Source organism: Geotrypetes seraphini, chromosome 3 (assembly GCF_902459505.1).
Source record: "Geotrypetes seraphini chromosome 3, aGeoSer1.1, whole genome shotgun sequence".
In the NCBI taxonomy this organism is placed as follows: Eukaryota; Metazoa; Chordata; class Amphibia; order Gymnophiona; family Dermophiidae; genus Geotrypetes; species Geotrypetes seraphini.
In genome coordinates, this window is record NC_047086.1 from 380,271,274 (window position 1) to 380,292,094 (window position 20,821).

The window sequence follows — 20,821 nt, forward strand, 5'->3', positions numbered from 1 at the left end:
CCTGGCCAACTGCAGAGGAAGTCCTCAGCTGAAAGCTTGGGAGTCCTCATCAGCTGAGTATTTCTATTTTATATTTACATTAGAGGCTCTTGTAGAAACCCATTTACAAAGTATGTATTCTTCCCAATTAATATTTCCAAATTAATAAAGTGTCTTTGCTTATTTGTAAATGGGTCTCTACAAGAGCCTTTAATTCAGTAGCATAATTAAATAAAATAACTAGTTCTGAAGTTTATAGGGATGGGCGGGGATGGAGGGGATTCCTCGGGGGGACGGGCAGGGACAGAGGGATTCCTCATGGCGACGGGTGGGATTTTGGCGGGGATGGGTGGGATTCCTGTCCTCGCGCAACTCTCTAATTCATATGAGACATGTGACTTTGGGCTACAGACCACAACCCTGAGAGTCTGTATATTCTCGTAGACAGAGATGCCCCAGGGTGAACAGGATCCTCTGCAGCACTGAAAGCCTCCCAACCAGATCATAAAAACATGAAAATAATAAAAATTAAGAAGAACAGACAGGCTCCCTTCTCCTCATTTTTTAAAATTAAGACTGAGGGGGGTGGAGCTCATCCCAGATTGATGGAAGAAGGAGCATGAAAACAAAATAATGGGCTCTCTACAACCCTTATGGTTAATAAAGGTTTAATTCACTGTTCAAGACAACCAGTCCTGTTGCACAAGAAATGTAAAACATCTTATGATCTAGAGCAGTATGTTGCAAACTTTTTGAAGCCAAGGCACACTAAACTCAGGGCTGCAGCTGGAGGGCTTCTGGACATGCATGCCTGAGCTTGCTAACCCTGGGAGGAGAGGTGCTGAGAGGAGGAGAGACACCAGCTGACTGCCTACAGGACGTGCCTCTCACTACGAGAGGCACGTCCTATAGGTAGTTAGCTGGTGCCTCTCCTCCTCGCTGGCGTCTTGCAGCACACATAAGAACATAAAAACATAAGAACTGCCATCTCCAGATCAGACCTTCAGTTCATCAAGTCCGGCGATCCGCACACGCGGAGGCCCAGCCAGGTGTACACCTGGCGTAATTTTAGTCACTCATATCCCTCTATGCCTCTTGTAAGGAGATGTGCATCTAGTTTGCTTTTAATTTTAGTTTGCTCCTAGAACGGAGAGCATTCCAGGTGTCCACCACTTGTTGCGTGAAGCAGAACTTCCTGATATTTGTCCTGGACTTGTCCTACAGCACACAGTTTGCGATACACTAATCTAGAAAGTTGTAAGCATAAACAGTGCTGTAGCACACATGCAAGTTATATGTATTACTATTTTAGCCACACACTTGCAGGACTCTCCAAATAGCTACATATGGCCAATGGTGTATTCTCACCAGATGCTGTTTGCAGTGTCACTCCAGCTGGCACATGGATAGGATAATTGATACCAGGAGGAAGAGTAAACGTGTTGGAGCCTGAAGTACCCTAAACATAAGAAAAAGTTACAAAAAGAAAATGATTTAACATTGTGCATACATTTATCATGGGCCCCAACTCCATGTCCCCAGGTGAAGAAAACAGACAAAAATCTGATGAAACACAGTTAAGAACATAAGAATAGCCTTACTGGTTCAGACCAATGGTTCATCAAGCCCAGTAGCCCATTCTCACAGTGGCCAAAACCCAAGGAGTAGCAATATTCCATGCTACCAATCCAGGGCATGCAGTGGCTTCCCACATGTCTTTCTCAATAACAGACTATGGACTTTTCCTCCAAATACTTGTCCAAACCTTTCTTAAAACCAGCTATGCTATCCGTTCTTATCACAACCTCTGGTACTTACATGTAGCAGACATTCTGAGAAAAGCAGGACAGGAAAGCCTGGGAGAGAAAGTTTTTCCAGTTTTCACCAGCAGTTTTAATAAAGCCTCATTGTATATCCATTCCTTTTATCACCTGCCATTGTCATGAAAGATTCCTTCACTCCTTTGAAAGCTTCTTAGAATACAATTCTTTGGGGGGGGGGGACGGAGGGTTGTGAGAATTCCTATTCTGCTGTCCTCTAAGAGTATCTGCTACAGTTAAGTAATTGTGTTTTCTCTGAGCAGGATAGATGAAAACTAATATATGGGATTCCTTATTTACAGGCTGCCTTCAACAAGAGGAAAAGGGAACCAGAGGTGCAGCTATGGACCATGGGATGATTTTCCAAGGGCTGCTGAGCTGGGATGTTGTGCATCTATCAAAGAAAGGAAGAAGTATATTCAGCAGCAGACTGGCTATCCTCCTGAGGAGGGCTTTAAACTAGAATCGCTGGGGCAGGGTGATCAAAGCCCCCAGGTAAGTATAAGCCCTAGGTAAGTGAATCATTAAATATCTCTACACAAAAGGGAAAAGAGGGCAGTGTCTGTAAAGCTGTATATACCAGTGCTTGAAGTATGGGAAACAAGGCTCTGGATCTAGAGGCTATGATGGGAGAGGCTGACCTGGATTTAGTGTCTATCATAGCAATGTGGTTCATGGAGAACCATGACTGGGATATAGTTTTACCAGGCTATAATCAGTTCAAGAAAGACAAGGTAGGAAGAAACGGAGGAGGAATGGCATTATATGTTAAACATTATATTAATGAAAACAAAAACAAAAACTGTGGATACAGATGTTCTGGAGATAATTTATTAAACACTGACATATAAAACCATGAAAATTCAATTTAAAAAGTACAATGATAAAAAATACAGTGATAAAAATCCAACCGGATCCTACACGGTCCGTGTTTCGGCGAACACGCCTTCCTCAGGGGTCCAATGGTTTGCAAACTCACATATAAAGAATTGGACTGAAAACAGTCTATTGTCTTTAAACCTGTGAGCAAAGAACACCACAGACAAGCTGAAATAGCAAAAAATGCTAAACATTATATTAATTCCTAAAGGATAATGGTCTGGTAAAGGCCACTACCTGTAAATCCACTCAAATGATATCTTTCTTCAGACCCTCAGAAATGCCACCATCCACTCCAATAAACTTCATAATGGTTGGATTTAAACATTAAATCCTCACCGGGTCATTAATATTTATAGATATTTCAAATGATGTGTTTTCAATTCACTTCACATATATTTTGAAAATAAAGCTAATACTTAGCTAAAGTGGTTCATTCAAGGGATCAACCACCAACATGTTTCACCCTGAACGGGTTTCATCAGGGCTCAAATCCCTCTATCCACAATTGGTTTCCCACATTATATTAAAGCACACAATTGCAGGATTTGAAAGGTAAGGAAAGGTATTATGGGTCAATCAAGAAAGAGGGAATGGAAAATGTATCTACATTGATGTGATATACAGGACTCCTTCACAAACAGAAGTGGACAGATTTAATAGTAGACATTAAAAATATGGCTATAAAAGGGGAAGTATTATTAATAGGTGATTTTAATATGGCAGATGTTGCCTGGGGTATCCCTATTGTAGGGTCTTCTAGAAGTAGGGACATCCTAGATTCTCTACATGGAGAACCATTCCAACAGCTGTTAATGGAACCCACGCGGGATGGGGCCCTACTGGATTTAGAACTTACAAACGGAGAAAGTGTTTCTGAAGTTACAGTGGATAATCATCTGGCATCCAGTGATCACCACATAGTGTGGTTTAATAGGTAGAGAGGTCTCATGCAAAAGTAAAGGTTCTAGACACACAAAAAAAAAAACCAAACAAACTAACTTTGTTCAGATGGAATTGTTGTCTGGATGGGAACATATAGAAGAAGTAGGAAAGCAGTGGGCAATTTGTACTCCTTTTTATACTGGTTTAAGCACACTTTTTATGAGATTGCTATTTTTTCAGTGGAGGATTTCTTTTGTGGTGTTTTCCTAACAATGGTAAAGGCCCATCCTCACCTCTCCAGTACAACAAACAATGAACTGCAAATTTATTTTTAAAATGTTTTTAGAAAGTAAATAGCCATTGCTGCAGAGAACAGCAGCATGGTCCTACCATGCTGGATGTTGGGGAGTCCCTGGACATCGTGTATCTGGACTTTAGCAAAGCATTCGATAGCGTACCACACCGCAGGTTGCTGAACAAGATGAGTTCTATAGGATTAGGTGACACATTGACGAAATGGGTTAGGAACTGGCTTGGTGGTAGGCTTCAAAGGGTAGTGGTGAACGGCACCCCCTCAGAAATGACGGAGGTGATCAGTGGAGTGCCACAGGGTTCGGTCTTGGGACCGACCCTATTCAACATCTTTATAAGAGACTTGGCAGAAGGGCTTCGAGGTAAAATAGCCTTATTCGCCGATGACGCCAAACTAAGTAATGTAGTGGGAAAATGCACAACGGACGAAGATTCAATGCCCGACAACATGATGCACGACCTACTCCTACTGGAGCGCTGGTCTAGGACCTGGCAACTCAGCTTCAATGCCAAAAAATGCAAAGTCATGCACCTAGGCAACCATAATCCATACAAGACTTATACTCTTAATGGTGAGATCCTAACAAGAACGGTAGCAAAACGGGACTTGGGGGTGATCGTCAGTGAGGACATGAAGGCTGCCAGTCAGGTAGAGCAGACCTCATCCAAGGCAAGACAGATCCTAGGTTGCATACGCAGGGGTTTCGTCAGCCGTAAGCCGGAAGTCATTATGCCATTGTATAGATCCATGGTGAGGCCCCACCTGGAATACTGTGTGCAATTCTGGAGACCACATTATCGCAAAGATGTGCTGAGATTGGAGTCAGTTCAGAGAATGGCCACCCGGATGGTCTCGGGACTCAAAGATCTCCCGTACGAAGAAAGGTTAGACAAACTGCAGCTATACTCGCTTGAGGAGCGCAGAGAGAGGGGGGACATGATCGAGACGTTCAAGTATCTCACGGGCCGCATCGTAGCGGAAGAAGATATCTTCTTTTTCAAGGGACCCACGGCAACAAGAGGGCATCCGTGGAAAATCAGAGGCGGGAAACTACGAGGTGACACCAGGAAATTCTTTTTCACTGAAAGGGTGGTTGATCGCTGGAATAATCTTCCACTACAGGTGATTGAGGCCAGCAGCGTGCCTGATTTTAAGGCCAAATGGGATCGACACGTGGGCTCTATTCACTAGGCAAAGGTAGGGGAGGGTCATTAGGGTGGGCAGACTAGATGGGCCGTGGCCCTTATCTGCCGTCTATTTCTATGTTTCTATGTTTATGTTTACCCTGGTAAGACCAGAGAAAATCAGAAGGAAGAGCAATACAAGGGCATTAGAACATTTTCATTTTTGTTTTCCATTCCATTCCTTTCCTGATAACCCCTAACATTCTATTTGCTTTCTTAACCGCCACCACACATTGAGCTGAGGGTTTCAACGTATCTTCAACAATGACACCTAGAACCTTTTCCTGGATCTACTCCTATATAGCTATAGGTCAGGTTCTGCTTTCCCACATGCATCACTTTGCACTTGCTCACATTAAATGTCATCTGCTATTTTGATGCCCAGTCTTCCAGTCTCACAAGGTCCTCTTGCAATTTTTCACAATCCTCTTACGGTTTAACAACTTTTTGTCTTCAGCAAAAACAGATTATGTACTTATCCTGGTAAGCTCTTTTCCAGTAGATAGGTGAGACATTCTAGACCAGTGGTTCCTAACCCTATCCTGGAGGACAACCAGCCAGTCAGGTTTTCAGGATAGCCCTAAATGAATATGCCTGCGACCTCTATGATATGCAAATCTATCTTATGCATATTCATTAGGGCTATCCCAAAAACCTGACTGGCTGGTGGTCCTTCAGGACAAGGTTGGAAATCACTGTTCTAGATGACAGGATTATTTCCCCACACTTGCATGGACTGCAGAAGAAATTCACTCTGGAATTTTCACTGTGCCTCAATGTACTTTACAGCTCAGTATAGCATCCTCTGGCAGTCAGTACCCAAGTACAGAAAGGCACCCACAGATGTGAAGTAGAGGCACCTTTAACAACAGGCCAAACTAGAGTGCTCCTCAGAAAAAAATAAACAGTACCATTAACTGCCAACACAGGCTTCAAAGGAGCTCAGAAACTACTCCCAAACAAATTGAACATATGTACAAATTCTTCACAACCCCAAAGGGCTGACCAGTCTCCAAGAATCAGCTTGGAGAAGACTGAAGAGACTGAAAAGCTGAAAACAGATGCAAGAAGGACAGGGTGGGGAGTCTAGAATATCTCAACTATCTTCTAGAAAAGAGTTTACTAGGGTAAGTACATAATCTCTTTTTCCATGCAATAAGTGAGACATTCTAGATGACAGGGACGTACAAAACCAGCCCCCCCAAAAAAATAGTTAGGGTGGGCTTGCTGTGCCGACCCTTAAGACCAAGGACCTTAAGGCCAAGTTCTGCCTGGCAGCCACATTCACTCTGTAGAATTTGGCAAATGTGTGACGCAAAGACCATGTTGCTGCCCTGCAAATCTCTGCAGGAGGAACAGCTCTCGCTTTGGCCAATGATAAAGCCACACTCTTGGTAGAATGCGCCCGGACAGAAACAATACACTGTTTCCCCACCAGAATCTAAGCCAGGGGTGCCCAATAGGTCGATTGCGATCGACCGGTAGATCGCCAAGGCAAAGTGAGTTGATCGTGGAGCCCTTCCTGGGCTCCGTGATAGACTCACTTTGCCTTGGCAATCTACCGGGCCGATCAGCCTTCCTCTTCCCGACGTCAATTCTGCCGTCGGAGAGGAAGTTCGGGCCAGCCAATCGCTGCTTGGCTGGGCCGGAACTTCCTCTCCGATGGCAGAATTGACGTCAGGGAGAGGAATGCTGGTGGGCCACGACACAAGGAAGCAGGGAGAGCTTGGGGGGGCGGCGGCTTTGGGGCCTGTTTCTCGATGGTGGTAGTGAATGCTGGTCGGCCACGACACAAGGAAGCAGGGAGAGCTTGGGGGGGGGTGGCGGCTTTGGGGCCTGTTTCCCGATGGTGGTAGCAGTGACTTGGGGGAGGGCAGGGAGAAAGAAAGAAAGGGGGGGCAGGCAGGGAGACAGAAGGAGAGAAGGGAAATGGGAAAAAAGAAAGGGGGCATGAAGAGAGAAAAAAGAAAGTGAGGCAGGGAGAAAGAAAGGGCAGGGAGAGAGGAAGAAAAAGTTGGGGGAGGGAATGAGGTCTGGTGGAGAGGAAGCATACAGGCTGAAAGAAGGGAAGAAAGATTGGATGCACAGTCAGAAGAAGAAAGTGCAACCAGAGACTCATGAAATCACCGACAACAAAGGTAGGAAAAATGATTTTATTTTCAATTTAGTGATCAAAATGTGTCTGAATTTATATCTGCTGTCTATATTTTGCACTATGGCCCCCCTTTCACTAAACCACAATAGCGGTTTTTAGTGCAGGGAGCCTATGAGCGTTGAGAGCAGAGCTGGCATTCAGCGCAGCTCCCTGCGCTAAAAACTGCTATTGTGGTTTAGTAAAAAGGGAGGGGGGTATATTTGTCTATTTTTGTACGATTGTTACTGAGGTGACAGTGCATAGAGTCATCTGCCTTGACCTCTTTGAAAAAACCCCAGAATAGGAATGATAATTAACATTTTCTCAGCGTACAGTGTGCTTTATGGTTTTTTTTTTAATTTTATTGTTGATAGATCATTTTGACTTGGTCATTTTAAAAGTAGCTCGCAAGCCCAAAAAGTGTGGGCACCCCTTATCTAAGTGGACGAAATGGCCCTATGCATCCATCTGCTTACTGCTTATTCCTACAAACATTTTTGAATTCAGATGAAAACTTATCTTTTCTCAAAATATTTGGTTAAATAATTTATTCTGTTCTTAATGATATTGTTCTTTGTTTATAGTCTTTTGTAAAACATGTTGAACTTATGGTTACGCAGTTAATAAGCACGATGTTAAGTTATGTTATCTGGAGATCATGGCCTTAGAAGGAGCACCTTGCTTACTGGAATGTGTCAGCACAAACAGATGGTCAGAGGCAAAAATCATTAGTAACTTCCAAATACCGCAGGAGCACCCTGCACACATCCAGTTTCTTCAACAGGTGATCCAGAGTTCTGGAACCAGTCAGCTGAAAAGCAGACAAACACACTTCCTGATTGACATAAAAAGCTGAGACTACCTTCGGTAAAAAGAAAGGAACTGTCATCAAAGAACACCCCCCCCCCTCCGAAATATGGAGAAAAGGGTCTCTGCAAGATGCTGCCTGTAGCTCGGAAACCCTGCGGGCAAAAGTGACTGCAACAAGAAACACAGTTTTGATTGTCAAATCCAGGAGGGAAGCATCCTGAACAGGCTCAACAGGCCCGACAGCACCAAGTTAAAATCCCAAGCCGGGAAAGGATTCTTTAAGGGCAGCCCGACTCGAAGGGCTCCCTTCAAAAATCAAGCCATATCCGGACGCAACACTAACGAGAATCTACTGTCTCTGGATCTAAAACAGGACAGTCCGGCCACCTGAACCCGCAGAGAAGCCACAGTGAGGCCTTTATCCAAACCAGCTTGAAGAAAAGGGAGAATCCGCACGACCAAAGCCAAGTAAGGATCCACCTGGTCTTAGAACACCAATGCTGGAAGGACTTCCACGCCTTAGCATAGGCCAACACTATGGACAACTTCTTAGACCTGAGGAGAGTGTCCACTACCAGATCCGAATATCCTTTATGTTCTAGGGCAGCGAGCTCAAGTGCAAAGTGATTCAGATCTTCCATAGCTACCAGCCCTCGACAGAGAAGGTCCGGATAGACACTCGGGCGCAGACTGTGCCCCACACGCAGCTGCATCAGATCTGCAAACCACGATCTTCGAGGCCAGTCAGGAGCCACCAGGATGACGCAACCAGGATGAGCCACAATCCTCCGAAGTACCCATCTGATCATGGACCAGTGAGGAAAGATGTACAGAAGAACTCCCTGAGGCCATGGTTGTGCCAAAGCATCGAGCCTCTAGCTTCCTGGCTCGGATCTATAACTGAAGAAACGCTGTGCCTTTTTGTTTCTTGTGACTATGAGGTCAAAGAAGGTTGCCCCCAGCACCACATAAAGGCTTGGAATGCCTCCAATGACAGGGCCCACATGCCCAGATCGAGTGTCCAATGACTGAGGAAGTCTGCCTGAATGTTGTTCACTCCAGCCACATGCATTGCCGTCAGTGCCAGTAGATGACGTTCCACCCAAAATAAAAGAAGGCAGGCTATCTAAGCAAAGGGAGAGCTCTTGGTCCCTCCCTGGCAATTGACAAAGGCCACTGCCGTCGCATTGTCAGAGAAGACCTAGATAGCCTATTCCTCCAGGGTTTGCTGCAAAGCTCTCAGGGCTAGCCAAATAGCCCTGAACTCCAAACAGTTGATTGACCACGCTCTCTGAGACGGAGTCCAACAGCCCTGCAGAGAACAACGATCGCAGTGAGCTCCCCAGCCCCAAAGGCTGGCTTTCATCATTACCACAATCCGATAGCAGTTGGGCAAATTCCAGCTTGTAGCCTGATCAAATAATTTCTCACTGGTCTGCTGTAATGCACGTCCTGGCCCATCCCTGTTGCTGCAGTGGCAGCGTGGGGGTGGGAATGGAGCGTGTACGGTGGCAGGATCAGCTTCGGGGAGTGGGGCAGGGAGAAATTGGCAGCGGTGCCTTCAGCGGGGGGGGGGGAGGAAGGCAGGGAGAAAGGAAGAAAAAGTTGAGGGGGGAATGGAGTGTGTCAGGTGGCAGAGTCGGCTTTGGGAGTGGAACGGGGAGGCAGGGAGAGAAGAAGAAAAAGTTGAACTCATGGAGGGACAGAGAGATGTTGTTTGGGGAATGGAATGAGGTCTGGAGGAGAGGAAGCATGTAGGAGGCAGAAAGAAAGAAAGAAATATTGGATGCAGTCAAAAGGAACAACAACCAGAGACTCATGAAATCAACAGACAACAAAGGTAGGAAAAATGATTTTATTTCCAATTTAGTGATCAAAATGTGTCAGTTTTGAGAATCTATATCTGCTGTCTATATTTTGCACCATATTTGTCTATTTTTCAATAGTTGTTGCTGATGTGACATTGCATATTTTAAAGTCATCTGCCTTGACCTCTTTGAAAACCCCCCGAATATAAATGATAATTAACATTTTCTCTGCGTACAGTGTGCTTTGTGTTTTTTTAATTTTGTGGTTACCATTATGTATTATAAGATTATATTATGTGTATATGAAAAATGGATGGACGAAATTGCATTACAATTAGTACTATTATTATGGGGGTGAAGTCAGAGGCAGAGTTTGGGCGGTTCTGAGGCAGAGTTTGGGCGGGGGTACTCGGATGGTATTTGTTAGGCTTAGGGGGTACTTGGCTTGAAAAGGTTGCAAAACACTGCTCTAGATCATTGATAAATATGTTAAAAAGCAGTGGTCCCAGCAGCTATTTAGCTGTGAAAAATCTTAGTAGTGAAAACCAGCTATATCAAGTCCATAGGTGTTCAGGAGGAAAAGCCTCAGAGCCCTGTTAGGGAGGAAGCCCTCTTCTAACTGGAAAGGGCAAATAAACTCAGAGTCATAAAAACCTCCGTTTGATCACAAGGACAAGTGAAATAGGCACATAAACAGTTAGTAGAACAGTTAAATGCTTCATTAATCATTTAAGAAAGTCACTGTGCCAAACATTAGAGAAGTAGCAATAAACTTATCTTGAAATGTGTGGAAAGGCAGCCAGGCTCCTATCCCCAATGACGATGGCTAAGCGTTTTGCCTCACAGCTACGTCAGGGACTAAGGAAAGCAGAGCTTTTCAATTGGCATAGACACTGATTCTAATACTATAAGAGGTATATGATGTTGCCTAATACATACTTAGGAACAAGTAAACATTACTGATAAATACATACCAGTTCTCCTGCTGTATAACTTTGAAGACTTCTACCAGGAGGTATGATTAAAGGTGCTATAAAAATACAAATGAAATCAGTTCTTTCAAGGCACAATGATATAAAGCAGTGGTTCCCAACCCTGTCCTGGAGGAACACCAGGCCAATTGGGTTTTCAGGCTAGCCCTGATGAATATGCATGAAGCAAATTTGCATGCCTATCACTTCCATGATATGCAAATCTCTCTCATGCATATTCATTAGGGCTAGCCTGAAAACCCGATTGGCCTGGTGTTCCTCCAGGATTGGGTTGGGAATCACTGATATAAAGTATGTGGCTGACTCAGATTACATGTTGGATAACATGGAAAGGCAATGGAACATTATATGAAACTCTCTAAAGACAAATAATTTTAAGAAAGAACAAAATTTTAGTATTAGGATGTTCAGGTTAAACCAAGTTACTTACCTATAGATGGTGTCAAGACAGTTCTCAAAAATGAATGACGCCATCCAACACAGATTGTGCACAAAAATACAGCTTCCCCTAGCATTGCAACTCTAATGATGTTTTAACTATGATTGTACGCAAAACATTTTCCATGCTAAACACAGCTCTTTCCGTTATATATTTAGAATATGGAATACAACTCCAAAGAAAAGGTGAAAGAGTTACTATGGACTTCTATCCTGCTGTCCACAGAGAATGACAGATTAGGTTCTTACCTCATTAACCTGGATTTGTTAGGATACACAGGAGTCCACACTGTAGCTGTTGATTCCCATTTCCCATGAACTGCACAAGGATATCACTTTACGCAGGGCTGTGGAGTCGGCAGATAAATCCTTCGACTCCAACTCCTCAGTTTCTGGTACCCAGACTCAGACTTCAGTACCCAAAATTGTCTCCGACTCCACAGCCCTGCCTTTAAGAAATTGAAAACACCTCCCCCTTCTGCAGTGGAGCACATCACCCTCCTCAGCTGGTACCAACGCAATCGAAAAAAGAGAAGGCGAGGCATGAAGAACTTCCCTATCAAGAAATACATTCAGCTCTGCTCTGAAACAAAGAAAATAGAGCAATGATTAATAAATATTTAACATAAGAACATAAGAATTGCTGCTATTGGGTCAGACCAGTGGTCCATTGTAACCAGAAGTCCGCTCACATGGTGGCCCTTAGGTCAAAGACCAGTGCCCTAACTGAGACTAGCCTTACCTGCGTACATTCTGGTTCAGCAGGAACTTGTCTAACTTTGTCTTGAATCCCTGAACGGTGTTTTCCCCTATAACAGAGTACAACAAATCACTCACATAAGTAACTCAGATCCAACCTCCTAAGGGTAACAAGCAGGGCCTATAGGACCCTCCCAGGTGAAAATTGAAAGGGACCCCCCACCCCCATACATGAAACACATCTTTTCTTAATCTTACGTACAATAGCAGAGGTCCCGAGATAGACACTGGCAATGTCCAAGGCAGAAATCAAGCAAATCAAAAACAATTCTGCACAGGGAAGGTCATACGCACTCCTGTGAATCCTAACAGAACCCAGATTATTGAGGTAAGAACCTAATCTGTCATTCTGTTGTGCATACACAGGAGCCAATTAAGGCTATTCTTATAGTTAAGCTATAAACGCATTGCCTCGTGACAAAGCAGTACCACACGGCTAGGGAGGGACAGATGAGTATGTCCGCAGAACCAAGGGCACAAAGGCGGCATCCTCTCGAGCCAACACATCCATTCTGTAGAACTTCATAAAGCTCTAATGAGTAGCCCACATAGCAGCTCTGCAGATCTCATCAGGCGAAAAGGCCTGAGATTCTGCCCAGGAGGTCGCTATACCAATTGTGGAATGTGCTGCCAGGAAAAGAAAAACACAGCTGTGTTGACGAGGACTCCCAGGTACTCCAAACACTGAGTCGGCAGAAGAGGACTTTTCTGGAAGTTGACTATCCAGCCCAGGTCCTGTACATAAGAACAAAAGAATAGCCTTACTTGGTCAGACCAATGGTCCATCAAGCCCAGTAGCCCGTTCTCATGGTGACCAATCCAGGTCCCTAGTACCTGGCCAAAACCCAAAGAGTTTGGCCATGCTACCGATCCAGGGCAAGCAATGGCTTGTCCCATGTCTCTCTCAATAACAGCAAAAAACTTCTGATTTGACTGATTGCAGAAATTGAAACTAAAGTTGTTGACGACTCTCAGGCTAAGGGGGTGAAACATGTGTTCAGAAAAGATGTAGATTTCTGCAACACCTGGACTGCTGTTTGGGATTTAACACCTAGCGTATGGAATCCAGAAGGGACTTAACAAGAGAGTCATTGCACTGTCGCTCGGACTCTCACCTCCTTCTCTGGCTGTGTAGTCCAGGAATAGATCTGGAGAGTCTGGTAAAAACTCAATTCTGTGCCCCGACCTGATAATGTCCAGCACGCAGCGATCGGACAAGATTTGTTCTCATTTGTCCCTGAAAGTCGTCCTCTAATATGAGGAAGATTGACTGTCCTCCTGGCGTCATTACTGCTTCTTGGAGGCCGAGCCACCACAGGAATCCTCGGACTGCTGACACCAACAACTGCCAATATGTCTGGACCCCTGATAGGGTCCCCGAGAGGACTAGCTGGAGGAATAGCAGGTCAACGGCTTCTATTATCTGGGAGGGATTTGCATGGGCCATCCGCCACACTGGCCATGAAGTCGTCTAGCTCTTTGTTAAGCTAGCTCTGCCCCTTGAAGGGTAATCTGCTGAGAACGGTCTTGGAGGCCGAGTCGCCTGCCCACTATCTGATCCAGAGCATCCGGCAAGCTAAGACGGAGTAAGCTGAAACCTTACCCAGGACTCTAATGATGTCATAAAGAGTACCAGCCACATAATCCACACACCCTCCTTAACATGTGGGGACAGGAATCCCCAAGCTCTAAAGGATTAGTCTGCAGTCTGGTTTGGCAGGCATATGCTACAAAGGAGGCAACCGCTGCAGCTTTGATACCCAAAGTCAGCGCCTCAAACTGTCCTTTCAAGACCACAAATACTCTACGATCTTGTGTTTCCTTCAGTATCACTCCATCTTAGAAACATGACGGCAGATAACGGCCAAATGGCCCATCTAGTCTGCCCCCCCGTAGTAACCATTATCTCTTTCTCTCTCTGAGAGATCCCAAGCGAGAGGTGCACTTGATCATTTGCACCACTATGGAGTCCACCTTCAGTTGGACAAACAGCTGTTGGAAGTCCAGAACCATAGGTTAGAGCCGAGACATAACTTTAGCCACTTTAAGAGAGCCTTTAGGATTGTTCCACTGGTCAGTGACCAAAGAAGTAAGATCTGGATAAGCAGGAAAAAAAATTTGCCTGTGCATTAGTGCTGCACATGATAAGCACTGCGTGGTGGAATGCTGCTGGGCAACAAGCTTCATTATAGCCAGAGCATCAGAAATAACATGGGAAACTGAAGCTAACCTGAAATGGCAATGCACAGAGGGATCATCACTGATCTGTCACCAGATCTGCCCCCTGGCTACTGGGATCCCACATCATCCACTGTTGCATAAGAGTCCTGTGAAAACAAAGGCATGAAAGAGACTTCCAATCATCCCAATCTGCTTTGAATGGTCACTCAACCCTGCACACAACGATTGAGTGCTGGGAGAAGTTCCTCATTTACCCCACGGAACCTCCACCACCTCTTAGTGTGTTGCTTATTTCAATTTATAGCAGCTTTGTTTTAAAGTTACTCATATTTGTTACTTTATATTGTATTTTACTTTATATTGCATTTCTAGTAAGTGTAGAGAAGTTACTTAGCTTTCAGCTTTCAGTTTAAAAATCAATCCCCTGAACGCCAAAGCGTTTCGATATCCTTTGTCAAGGTGACATGGGGAGCTGAAAACCAAAACACAAACAATCAAAAAAGCTGTTCGGAGGCTTAACCGGTGTGAACTCCGTTGGATGTTTGTGCTAGATTCTATGTCACCTAAAGGGTTAAATGAAACATCCGATTGGTTAGCTCAGGCTGAATTTTAGGCATTTTTGCCTTCAGTGTGTATGTTCCTTTAAGTTAGTCCTTAGGTCAGGTGGGTGTTCCCCGGATGAGTCATATGTGGGGGTGGTATTTAAAGTCCAGAGTCACTCTGCCTCGGCTTGCGTTTGCAGCCGGTTGGTGGTATACAGTGCATGTTAAATGTAAGTAGATTTGGCTATTGCTTGGGGGGTTAAATTGTAGACCTTATCCCTTAAGCTTTTTTGATTGTTTGTGTTTTGGTTTTCAGCTCCCCATGTCGCCTTGACAAAGGATATCGAAACGCGTTGGCGTTCAGGGGATTGATTTTTAAACTGAAAGCTGAAAGCTAAGTAACTTCTCTACACTTACTAGAAATGCAATATAAAGTAAAATACAATATAGAGTAACAAATATGAGTAACTTTAAAACAAAGCTGCTATAAATTGAAATAAGCAACACACTAAGAGGTGGTGGAGGTTCCGTGGGGTAAATGAGGAACTTCTCCCAGCACTCAATCGTTGTGTGCAGGGTTGTCTGATACCCCTTCCGGTCCTCTTATGTTAAACTCTTTTGGTTTTGTGAGACTCTGAGATTTTCAATATCGTTTTTCTTCAAGTATATTATAAGAGTGAATTCTGAGTGGATATGGCTTTAATGCAAGGAAACCCAGTAGTTTTTTCTTTTTCGGAGGAAAAGAGGACAGAATTATTGAATCGACCCACCCTTATTGAAGGGGGGGCACCAACCACGGGTTTGTCCACGTGGTTTGAACTGGAAGTTCATCAAAAGAAACTGGTGAGGGCAGAATTACATGCTAACACCTTGGCACAGTATGTATCAACTGCGATGATTCCTCGTGGACTGAGAATTCAAAAAGGACCGACCCTATTTGCTAATGAAGTCCAGTTTCAGGAGAAATGGTGTGCCATTCTGAATAAATGCAGTTTTGATTTAATGCTGTTGATTATTGAACAGATTACATGTTTGGAAGTGGAATTGAAGCAAACGATTGAGGAAACTAAAGCCTTAATTCGTACAGCTTGTGCAAGTGAGACTGAATTTGTCGCTCTGGAGAGTGACCAGAATAATAAGATTGAATTGTATAAAGAATCTATCAAGCAATCTAAAATCAAGAAATACAGGAGGGACGAACGGGATTATGCCATGAATCAGGTTTATCTTTGGCGATTTAGAAATAATGTCCCTCAAAAGCAACCATTTGAGGATGACCATTTGTCCACGGATTCCAGCTCTTCCTCCAGTAGTCATGGTGGAGGTCCCTCAGGACAGAGGGGACAACGTGGCCAAGGGGGTTTTCCACTGCGAGGACCCAGAGGCAGACAAAAGGGTCGAGGACCAAGACGGGTGGCATTTCAGGTACATCAACAGGCTTACGCCCAGGGCCCCCAGACGAGGTCCCAGTTCCAGACCAATCAGCTGTAATCAATTTAATGCAGAAGAAATTGACCCCTATTCAGGAAGAGGTTTTAAACTTGGGTATGGGGTTTGTGCCCACGGCACGATATGATGCCTTTAATACCCGGGTTTCCATCTATAGTCTACTTCGGAAGTTGCATTTAAAACTGTTTTTTCAAGATCATGCTCCGGTGAGTGATGGGACGCTGATTTCGACTAGATCTAACTGGTGCCCGGCGTCTCCACTACATCCAAATTTGATAACCTTCCGGGATTTAGTATTATCGGAAGTTGAGCAGATGGAAATGCAGCACTCCTCTATGTCACCTCAGTTCAATATACCTTACCCTGAATGGTGTGCTTTACAACAATTGCGCGATGACACATCCATCATATTTTCGCGAGCTGATAAGGGAGGGGCCATTGTGCTTTGGTCCAAAGAACAGTATTTGAAAGAGGCACATCGCCAATTAGATGACCCTTTGTTCTATCAGTTATTGTCGGAGGATCCAGTCAGTGAACTCAAATGTTTAATTTCTAAACTGGTCTCCAAAGCTTACAAGCAGAAAATGATTACTTCGAGGGAAGCTTCCTTTCTTAATCCCAGTTTCTATGTGACGCCGGTTATCTATTTCCTGCCGAAAATACATAAGAATTCTTCCAACCCCCCTGGACGTCCTATTGTATCCATGCGGGATTCTCCCCTTGAGCCATTGTCTAAATTTTTGGATATCTTTTTGAAGAAGCAGGTTCCTTTTATAAAATCCTACATCAAGGACACAAACCACATGCTTAGAATAATAGAGGATATGGATGCATATGAGTGTCACTGGATCTTGGTGACATTGGACGTGACATCATTGTACACCATGATCCCCATGGACAGAGCTTTGGCTATAATACATCGCATTTGCAGTGAGCAGACGATAAGACCTAATCTATCGGTGGACTTATTGATGGAAATGGCCAACTTGGTGTTAACCAGAAGCTATTTCTGGTTCCATAATCATTTCTATGTACAGATGCATTGTATTGCCATGGGGGCTTCTTTAGCCCCCTCTTTAGCGGCCTTGTTCATGGCTGATGTGGAGGAACGTTTGATTTACCCTCTTCCTTCTTTCAGAAATGTCAAACTTTGGAAGAGGTTCCTTGATGATATCCTGCTGGTTTGGACTTCAACAGAAAAGGAATTATTGTCCTTTATTGATAAACTGAATGCTTTAGACAATGATATTAAATTTACAGCTACTATAAACCATAGGGAGATCCCGTTTTTGGACATGTTAATTATGAAGGGGACCACGCATCTTCAAACTTCACTATATAGGAAAAAGACGGACCGTAATAGTTTGTTACGGTTCCACAGCTTTCATCCTGAGAGTCTTAAAAGAAGTTTACCAATTAGCCAATTTTTGAGGTTAAGAAGGATTTGCTACTCTCTTGATGAGTTCCGCAGCCAGGCTAAACATATGAAAGCTAGATTTTACCATCGGGGTTATCCCCGGTCTACTGTAAAGCAGGCGTATAAAAGAGCTAAATACGCCCAGAGAGAATGGCTGCTGCAGGATGTGGTCAGAGAGGAGCAGTCCCAAAACATGGTGGCCTTTGTACAGGAGTTCTCCACCCTTGCCCACCGGGTTGCTGATATAATTAAAAAACATTGGCACATTCCCAGATTGGTCATCCCCAGCCTTGGGGACTCCCCTTTGTGCTCCTATCGCACGAGAAGGAATTTGGGGGAGTTATTAAATCATTATAAATTTCAGGACAACATTCCCAGGGTTAGGGGCAATCACCGTCCTTGTGGGTCATGTCAGTGGTGTGAGTTAACCTCTATATGGGTTATCAGGTCTGAGCACTTCACAAATTATTTATAGAATTTATTGTTTACAACCACAATAAGTTTGGATTTTAAATGATTTATAGCTGTGAAAAATTGAAATATAGTTCCTGTTAGCCACAGATTACTAAGTAATTTATCTCTCTATTAAGTAGTCAAAGTGGTGTGAGTTCACCATAACGGGGGAGGATTGGATCCATCCAAGCACGGGGGTTACCTATAAGACCAAACACAACACCACTTGTATGTCGGATAACGTGGTGTATGTGATACAGTGCCCCTGCCCATTGTTGTATGTGGGTAGAACTACCCGACCTATACGGGTCCGTTTAACAGAACACAAATCTAGGGTCCATACCCACACTGAGTCTTCCCCCTTGGTCCGTCATTGGATCAGGCATGGACACACTTTAAAAGATTTGAAATGGAGGGTGTTAGATCGTGTTACAGTTGGGTGGGAGGGAGGTAACACTGTTCGGAGGCTTAACCGGTGTGAACTCCGTTGGATGTTTGTGCTAGATTCTATGTCACCTAAAGGGTTAAATGAAACATCCGATTGGTTAGCTCAGGCTGAATTTTAGGCATTTTTGCCTTCAGTGTGTATGTTCCTTTAAGTTAGTCCTTAGGTCAGGTGGGTGTTCCCCGGATGAGTCATATGTGGGGGTGGTATTTAAAGTCCAGAGTCACTCTGCCTCGGCTTGCGTTTGCAGCCGGTTGGTGGTATACAGTGCATGTTAAATGTTAAATGTAAGTAGATTTGGCTATTGCTTGGGGGGTTAAATTGTAGACCTTATCCCTTAAGCTTTTTTGATTGTTTGTGTTTTGGTTTTCAGCTCCCCATGTCGCCTTGACAAAGGATATCGAAACGCGTTGGCGTTCAGGGGATTGATTTTTAAACTGAAAGCTGAAAGCTAAGTAACTTCTCTACACTTACTAGAAATGCAATATAAAGTAAAATACAATATAGAGTAACAAATATGAGTAACTTTAAAACAAAGCTGCTATAAATTGAAATAAGCAACACACTAAGAGGTGGTGGAGGTTCCGTGGGGTAAATGAGGAACTTCTCCCAGCACTCAATCGTTGTGTGCAGGGTTGTCTGATACCCCTTCCGGTCCTCTTATGTTAAACTCTTTTGGTTTTGTGAGACTCTGAGATTTTCAATATCGTTTTTCTTCAAGTATATTATAAGAGTGAATTCTGAGTGGATATGGCTTGAATGGTCACTGACACTAGGAGCCAGCATGATATGAGCGGGGATACCTGTTTGTGAGAAGGATCCCCCTTAGACATAGCAAGCGCACCTGTAGGCGGCACAGCACTTCATGGTCCAGTTATATAGGCTTTCCATAAAAAGACTGACAAAATCTGAGCAGCCATGCATCGGGGGTTCTGAGGCTCACTGCATAACTCCAGACCGGAGGAGATACAGTGGTGCCTCACACAACGAACTTAATCCGTTCCAGGAGCAAGTTTGTTATGTGAAACGTTCGTTGTGTGAAACGCGTTTTCCCATAAGAATACCTGTAAAACAAAATAATTCGTTCTGCAGCCCTGTTGTCCCATAAGAATACCTGTAAAACAAAATAATTCGTTCTGCAGCCCTACATTTCCCTCCCTCCACCTCACCTCACATGCAGAGCCTGCCAGCCTTCTCCCTCACCCAGCCGCACGATCTCAAAAAGCTGTGCACGCGCAGCTGCTGGAGTTGATCAATGTTCTCTCTCCTGCAACTTCCGGTTTCCGGTTGCGTCAGAGGAGAAGATTGAACAACAGAGCATGCGCGCATGTGCTGCTCTTTGAAAGTGTGTGGCTGGCCGAAAAAGAAAGCCGGAAAACTCGGTTTTTAAGGTAAGGTGGAGGGAGATGATGGAACACTGCATTCAGACAGGAGGGTGCTGCTGTTCCCGGCTCACATTAGAAAGCGGCGAGAGTAGTTCCGCCCCCCCCCGGGCCCCTCGGGCGACTTCGTTGTGTGAAACGAAGTTCGTTATAGGGAGCAAGACAAAAAGTTCGTTATGCGCAGCGTTCGCTGTACGAGGCGTCCGTTATGCGAGGCACCACTGTACATCTTCTGCCACCTCACACTTGTGTTTTGCCCCATCACTGCTCATTTCTTCTGAGCAGGATCTTTTCCCCTTAGACCGATTATTCTGGGACTTCAGAGGTTCCAAGGCCTTACAGGACTGACTGGGAGCAGAGTCCGAAGCTTCCACCATTTCCTCGTGTCCCACGCCACATGGAACACGGCCACTCTTCAACTGGAAACTCTATACAACCGACGCAATATCCGGGACTAGAAATGTTTGGGGAATCCATCAGAGGCAGTCACTTCTCAAAACAAGTAGTTCTGAAGCAGAAAAGAGAGTTTAAAATCAACTGCTAAAAATCAAAGATGGCCGCCATAAAAAAACATATATACCAAAAATGAACTGTTGGGAGTTAGAGAACGACATGGCGACTGTTATCCACCGAAACGGACAAAAAAAAAACAAACACCTGGTCGCCGCGAGTACGGGGACAAGGCCATTCACTGCCCCGTGGAGCGGTGAATGGCCTTGTCCCCGCAGTTAATTAAGGGAGCGCGCGCAAAATACTTAAAATCCCATCGCGTGGTCCGATCATCTCCCTCCCTCCCTTGCCTTTATCTTCGCTGGTGATTTTTCTCTAACAAGCAGCAAGAGCATTTCCTGAAGTTGGGTGTGGTTGTCTGTTTGTCTGAAACTTCTCCTCTAATGCAACCGGAAACAGGAAGTTGCATCAGATCAGAAGAGAAGTTTCAGGCAGCCAGCC

At 44.5% G+C, this 20,821-nt stretch overlaps 1 protein-coding gene across 4 annotated transcripts in view; it reads right to left on the reverse strand.

Annotated features, from left to right (window-relative positions):
* Positions 1–20,821, reverse strand: part of GTF2A1L (general transcription factor IIA subunit 1 like) — a 175,061-nt gene that overhangs the window by 132,294 nt on the left and 21,946 nt on the right. For all 4 annotated transcript variants that reach the window (XM_033937756.1, XM_033937755.1, XM_033937754.1 and 1 more), the window contains 2 exons: positions 10,787–10,842; positions 1,348–1,438 (listed from right to left, as the gene is read on the reverse strand). In XM_033937756.1, the coding sequence (XP_033793647.1) occupies positions 1,348–1,438; positions 10,787–10,842 (147 nt within the window). The remainder of the gene's footprint in view (positions 1–1,347; positions 1,439–10,786; positions 10,843–20,821) is intronic.